At 36.1% G+C, this 7051-nt stretch overlaps 1 protein-coding gene across 1 annotated transcript in view; it reads left to right on the top strand.

Moving 5' to 3' along the window:
* Positions 1–3361, top strand: part of LOC112468768 (transmembrane 7 superfamily member 3-like) — a 7794-nt gene extending 4433 nt beyond the window's left edge. Inside the window, exons 5-8 of the mRNA XM_025038113.1 lie at positions 634–795; positions 922–1092; positions 2114–2428; positions 2501–3361. Of these exons, the coding sequence (XP_024893881.1) occupies positions 634–795; positions 922–1092; positions 2114–2428; positions 2501–2661 (809 nt within the window). The 3' untranslated portion in view covers positions 2662–3361. The remainder of the gene's footprint in view (positions 1–633; positions 796–921; positions 1093–2113; positions 2429–2500) is intronic.
* Positions 3362–7051: the final 3690 nt, after the last annotated feature.

The following is a 7051-nucleotide window of genomic DNA, read 5'->3' as shown; positions in this document are numbered from 1 at the left end:
ACACACACACACACACACACACACACACACACACACACACACACACAAGTCGACACAAGTGTCGATTTTTGTTTTTGTTATTGCCAAAAAAGAAAAATAAAACGTTTGTGTCGATTTGTGTCACTTGCTGGAAAGCTCCCATAAATGGAAGGGGAATTGATCATCGAGTCCAACATCGTGCGAGAAAAAAATGTACATTGTGCGAGACAGAAAGGTAGTGGATCTCAATCGCCCGCAATGCGCTTGCGCATATATCGTCGTGGTTACTTACTGTTTGGAAAGAGAACAAAAGAGAAGTTACTTTATAACTGTTTGAAAAGAGAAAATAAGAGGATTTCGAGGAAAAAATGGTTTCGAGTGATAGCACAAACTTCACTCTGAAAAACGCTACTTTCGCCCCTTGGTGCACAATATACTATTTTGCGAAATGTACATTTCACGATAATAGAATTATGCCTATGTTTTAATCAGATAGTATTGTGAGATGCAAATTATTTTTTATTTTTCTCTATCTTTCCAAACCCGGAAATATTTCTCAAACATCGCAGCTTTGCAAAATTACTGTTACATTACATGTCTCATGTTTCTCTCATTATGTGTGTCACGTGTTCATATTATTCATCATTTTTTCAGATGACACAGCCACAAAGTTTTTGGCACTGCTTCTGATCCTAAAATGTCTGTCAATTATTATAGACCGTAAATACGGTCGCATAAGTCGTACTTTAAACTATTGGGTGCTATATGGTATCTGTGGATACGCTTTAGCAAGAATCATTGATTTCAGCCATGGAAGTAATCATACTTTAGTTCTTTATCGAAATAATTTAATGAAACAATATATATTTAATACAACTTATCTCTTATAACTTACCTCTCGAGAAGACACGCGCGATCTCTAATGACCTTTGTCTCTTTCAGTCAGCATCCTGATAGGTTTGATATGTACTATAATTAATATGATTGCCACGCCATGCTGTGTTAGCTCATTGAAGGACTTATTGCGATGTAGCCGATGTACCATGAAATTGTTACGCAATATGACATTCATGTTGATATCCGCAGGCATTACATATCATTTCATTCCATCAGGTACGTATTATGTCTCAACCGCGTTATCGTTACTGCATAGCTTGCAACGATATTGCAATGAGGAATATATTAACAGTCAATTCCTTTTTTCAAAGAAACACTTTTCGTACCTTTTTCCTCGCAAATAGTTAATTTACATTCTAACTATCACGTCCAGTGCCACAAGTGCTAAAACGCGTCGCGAAATGCAACACAGGATACACTCGACGCGTGAGGATAGGGAAACGAAGGCAGAAATTGTAGGTACCTAGCCTCTCCACGCCGCGGTGCTCGCGAAGGGCTGTTACGAATTATAGGAAAATAATGAAAGCCAGGCTTAAAAGCGGAGGGATAGAACCGTGCTGCGCCGCCACCCCGAAGTTAGTTCGAGTTTGGCGAAGGGATGAGAGGCGCACAGTCAGTTTCTCCCCGTAGCTTCTATCAATGCTGGCCGCTCATGTGGAACCTCGCCCGCTGAATCCCCCATGCAGAAGCGGCATGGCGCGCATTCACGTTGCCTCCCACCTTACTCACCATAACGCCGCGACTACCGGCGTAGTCACTACCCTTCGTCTACCCTTGCCTCGGCACAAACGCAAAAATATGTGCCCGTCGCCGCCGCGCTGCGCGCGTGATACGCGCGTGGACTCACACGCGCGCGCGATGCTGATCTACCCTGTCGGCGCGACTCCCACGTTACGGTGTAACCAGCTTGGAAGATTCGCATTTACCTAATTGTGTCCCCGTTTATTTATTCTGCGCCAGGGCCTATTTAGATTACGCGATGCATGCATGCGCAACTGCACCGGAGCGACGAATCGGGGCCCAATTCTATATTCCGTCGACAGATGATCGTGATCGCTGTTTACTCTAGGCCGACCGCTTTCACTCCGCACGCCAGCATAAAATGGACGATTATGTTGTATCTGAGCGTCTGTTAATTGGACTATCGAAATTTTCATGCGCGATAGCGACATATGTTGAAATTACTAGACAAATGTGTGTGTACACTAATGCATAATTTATTATCACTTTCTTATAGCATATTATTATATGATCGTATACCTGGATAATGGTTCGTTCTCCGGTTCGTTCTGGCTTATGGTCATGATCATTATACTTTTAATAATCATAATTCTGATGACACTGACCTATATGGAACTAAAGTTTTCCCATGCCATAAATGTTTTCATTTATAATAATTTGACCTGGCTTATATGGGTGTTTTCCATCGGAACTTATCTCGTATTGGGCGGGTACAATTACTATATCGAAAGTAGTAATAGTACTATCATAATGAGGAGGGTAACCATACCTGGATATCATTTAGCCTGCATATATCCACTTCCAGTTTCACGTATGTCTTTGTTATTTTATTTCATGTAAATATAACTCGATATTACACTTTATTGACCAAATCTGTTTTCAGATGTAACTTTGATATTGTTCTGCTTTAGTCCGACAATATTGCTATTGACTTATCAGTGTGCTCTTTTGCTGCCTACCAATCATAAGAAGAACAAGACGAATAAGAGCAAGCCTAAGAAGGTTCAGCTTAAATGTCAAGTTCATATCGTCAAGATTACTTAAGTCTTTAAGATTCATTAGTTTACAGTTTCCAGAATAATTATATAATTCTGTTTGTTAAAGATTGATTCAAGTCGCAAAAATTTCAGTTGATAACGTATTTGTATAAGTATCCCTTATATAAAAAAGCGGTGTTAAATCCATATTTATCCATCCATTCCATCCGTATCTAAAAAAGGCATGTAAAGTCAATACTCGAATCTATCGAAGTTTATTGTTGTCGATTTTCCGCGATGTCCACGATGTTCTCTCGCTGCGCTTACTTCATAAGCAGCTGTCTGTCATCATATATTTTGATAGACAGCTTTTGTGTGTATCAAGGAATTAATAGTGTAATAGTAATAGTGTAATGTTAAATCTAAATAGCGCGAGCAAAACGCGTGTGTGTAATGTGTAGTCTTTCTAAAAAAGGTATGGAAAGTTTATTGTTGTGTCTTCCGCGATGGCAAGTAAATCCATTTTGAATGTAATGTGCTGTTTGTTTAATCAGAGTGCGCGCGGTAGCGCCCGTAGAGTTCTAGTAGATATAAAAATATTATACAAACCTGTTTTCCTTATCGTGTTGCTCTAAATATTAAAATAAAATGTGATATTTTCTTTAAACAAGATATAAACGCTTAATAATGACGCATAACATTTATATTATACTTTTGTAGATATGGATCCTTAATATGTAATTTTTTTTATATTTTTTACATAAAAATTTTATTTTTGTTTAATAACCGCGATGTTCGTTTTCTAATTTTCTTTTTACGGAAATGAATTAAAGTATTATAATTAATAGTCGTGAATTACATAAAGTTGTGCAGCATTATTAAATATTTAATTATGTATTGTATGTGATTATATGTATGTTTTTTAAATATTTTTTTAGTATTGTGCAATGTATTATGATCTATTATATAAGAGCTTACATAACGTTAGTGGATATAATATTATAAATGTGGCATATAATATTATAAATGTGGAATATAATATTATAAATGTGGAATATAATATTATAAATATGGAATATAATATTATAAATGTGAAATATAATATTATAAATGTGGAATATAATATTATAAATAAAGAATTATGATTTGGCATTAAAATGAAATAACATTTATTGAATCGAGACAGTGACACCTAACAGTGGTTCTCTATTTCCTACTACTTACAATCTTAAAGTTAATCACAGCAACAATATTATCTCATTTATTCACAACACTTACATAGATTACTGTCGCAATAATATATTATTCTCATTAATAAATTTGTTAATACTTATATATTGTAGTTGTTATTAGTAGTATCATTACAGATAATAAGAAAGTCGCGTAACCACTTCCGCGTAATGTTGGTTGTGTAACGATTAAAGCATAATTTCGCCGAAACGCATTTCACATGCATAAAATTGCGGTAACGTTCAATTCGCAAAAGTTCTATTCAAACGCAGATTTACAAAGGTAACGTAATAAATGAGAAGTACTTTAATCTACTATTCGCGAAATGCACAGCCTGTTGCAAGTGCAGCGCCTGTTTGCGGAGGATCTTCGTGCAGACGTATATAATACGCAACCATTTAGTGGATGCGTATTCAATTCATCCTGGAATATTTCTTCGAGTAGAGCAGTAATAACATCGATAAAGTAACAATTTATTTTTTCAATTTTATGTCATTTTTGTAAGTACTGAAGAATTGCATGTGCCGCATTCAGAATTTTGATAGATTAATTCGTTCTTTAATTAAAAAAAGAAGAATTAATTAATGTATAAATGTGTGTAATAATTTGAAAAATTTAATTAACAAAATGTCCAAATTTATTCACAAAAAGATGTCAGATATTCCAGTCTACTTCGGATCCCTGTGAATTCTTTGAATTGTGGGCGCTTTACATCTTTCTTGTGTGTTTATCTCTTTCTCTATTTTACTTTTGAAATTACATATATATGCGCATATGTATACATATAAAATGGTAATATTTATACAGATAACAAAATTATAAAACATTTTATAAATCTAACACAAGGAAAGAGGGAAAGATTCTTTGTATAAAAGAATTGTATATGTTTAATTTAACGTTGGAAGAAGTTCTTTAAGGATTCTTTTCACGCTGAATGAAATTTCTATAACAAGGAAGTGGTATTGGCTGATTCAAATAAAAGTTGTCTCGAACTGGAGTTTATCGTCGCGAGATCGATTTTACATCAGTGCTACGTTCAAATGGCACCGAAGAATTTCCAGCGTTTTTCAATTCACGCTGCTTTTATTTTCGTTTTCTTCCAAAAATATAAATTTACTAATGTACACAGTACACTCTCCATTAAGTGCTCTTCACGTATAAACGTTCAACAAGTTTACACGAGCTCTACGTGACCGTGTAAATGCCGACGAGAAACGAGCGACGCGCGACGCGCGACGCTGCTCCGACTGCGGCGTAATTTTACACATACTTCACACGTTACTGTTTAACACAATATATATCGTCCACGGTTATCTATTGGCTGCTGATTAATTGTAGAGAGTTCGTCACCTACATTTATTACGACACGCGTTGTCGATAAAACGATCGTTACGCGTTACGAGAAAAAAAAGGGGGAAAAACGCATGCAAATATTCACATCGCGACAGAAAATATCAGCATACACACAATGCCGATGCCTCCTGAAAAAACCCGCCGTCGAGTTCTGGAACGATAAAATTCGAAAATATCGAGTCGCTGTTTTCACGCCGTTTTTTCCACACCTACGAATCAGTGACTAATTATTCGACGCGATCGTGCGGCGCGACTCAATTACTAAAAAAACGTGCTACTCTCCCGTTAGGTGGTGATCGAAATGCATCGATTAAATGGATCACACGTATACACGTTCATTGAAATCACACTAAGGCCGCCGCACAGGTGGTTGACATTTTCTCCTTGCGATTTTTTTCCAAGTTATACCATCTAGTTTTATGAATAATAGAGAGAGAGAGAATTGCCAAATTTTTATCTTTATGATTACTGAAATTGTTATTGTGGGAAACTCCACAATGTAAAGTAATAATATATCGCTCGTAAAAAGCTTTAAAATAGCAATAAAGGCAATCGCTTTATTCGCAGGATTACTCTTTTAAATAATACGTATGAAATATGCGAAATTCCTGTATTTTTTTCGCATTCTTGTCGGTGATTAATTTTACACTGTATCTTGTTTATTGGGATCCGTTCCAAAACTCGTCTTCGAACGAAAAGCTTATGCGTTCGATACGTCTCGCGAAATGAATAGGTGAATAAATGTAGGCTCAGATCATTTGATTTTATTCAAGTTCTGCTGCTGCACGGTGTAAGTAACGGAGTGTCATCATTTCGGTGAGGGAAAACATTGAATATACACGGATAAGATGTTGCGTTAGTTTATAAGGTGTGATACGATTCGAACGTAACTGGAGAATTCGTCTAACTTATTTACGTATATATACAGTGATAATTATTTCTAATTTACAGTTTACTGGTTTAAAGAGAGTAACAAATGCTATCTTACAATTATCTTTATACAGCATAATCGACAAGTATGTGCTTCGATCGTGTGCGCGGTGACGATCAACGAGTTCGATGCCAATAAGATTTCTCGTTTACTGCGAGCACCAATATTCGCGATTCGCTCGGAAGGACGAATCCGCCTCCTCGGTCCATTTAGCTCAGCGATACATTACATTAATAGCAATAAATACCGACGCAAACGTCCATGCTACTTGCCTCCTTCGGGCATTACTGTGACACTTACGAAATCCTCCCTATGATTACGTCGGTTTATTCCTCACGACCTCACACGTCACTGTGCCTTCATTATGGTAATAACGATGGTACAAGCTACGGATTGGATTGTCTTAATCTAGAATCGTGTATCTTGGACCGGAATGAACATTGTGGGAGAGACGTGTAAATGAAAACTTTTTAAATCGAACATTTCGGCCTGCTATCATTGCTCGCAAATGTGTTGAGTGTAGTTTACGCGAAATTGAAAAAAGTGCTATTCGCGTTTATTGTACGTTAAAAGGGGATCTGAAACTGTAATATTGCTATTCTCGATAAATCTTGCACACTGATCTCGATGAGGTTTAAATCTAGCATAATTTGAAATACACGCGGCGATCTTTATTGCGTGCTCCGGTTGCATTTGCAAAGCGCGACGAACCCGCGCGTGAAGAACCACTCGCATTAATAATAATATAATAACAATATTCTTATCGGATACAACAAGCAAAAAGTACGACTGAAAAAAAATATAAAAAATTGCAAGTTTTATCTCAGAAAAATTTTTTTTATTTAAAAACATAAATAAGGAATAAAAATATATATTATAAATAAATATAAATATATATTAACAAATTATTTCCTTTATATATCTCTGGAATATTTTTCGCGAA

Source organism: Temnothorax curvispinosus, unplaced genomic scaffold (genome assembly GCF_003070985.1).
Source record: "Temnothorax curvispinosus isolate PA1 unplaced genomic scaffold, ASM307098v1 QBEX01001970.1, whole genome shotgun sequence".
In the NCBI taxonomy this organism is placed as follows: domain Eukaryota; kingdom Metazoa; phylum Arthropoda; class Insecta; order Hymenoptera; family Formicidae; genus Temnothorax; species Temnothorax curvispinosus.
Note: the sequence above shows the minus strand (reverse complement) of the source record. Positions and strands in the feature narration are given on the sequence as shown.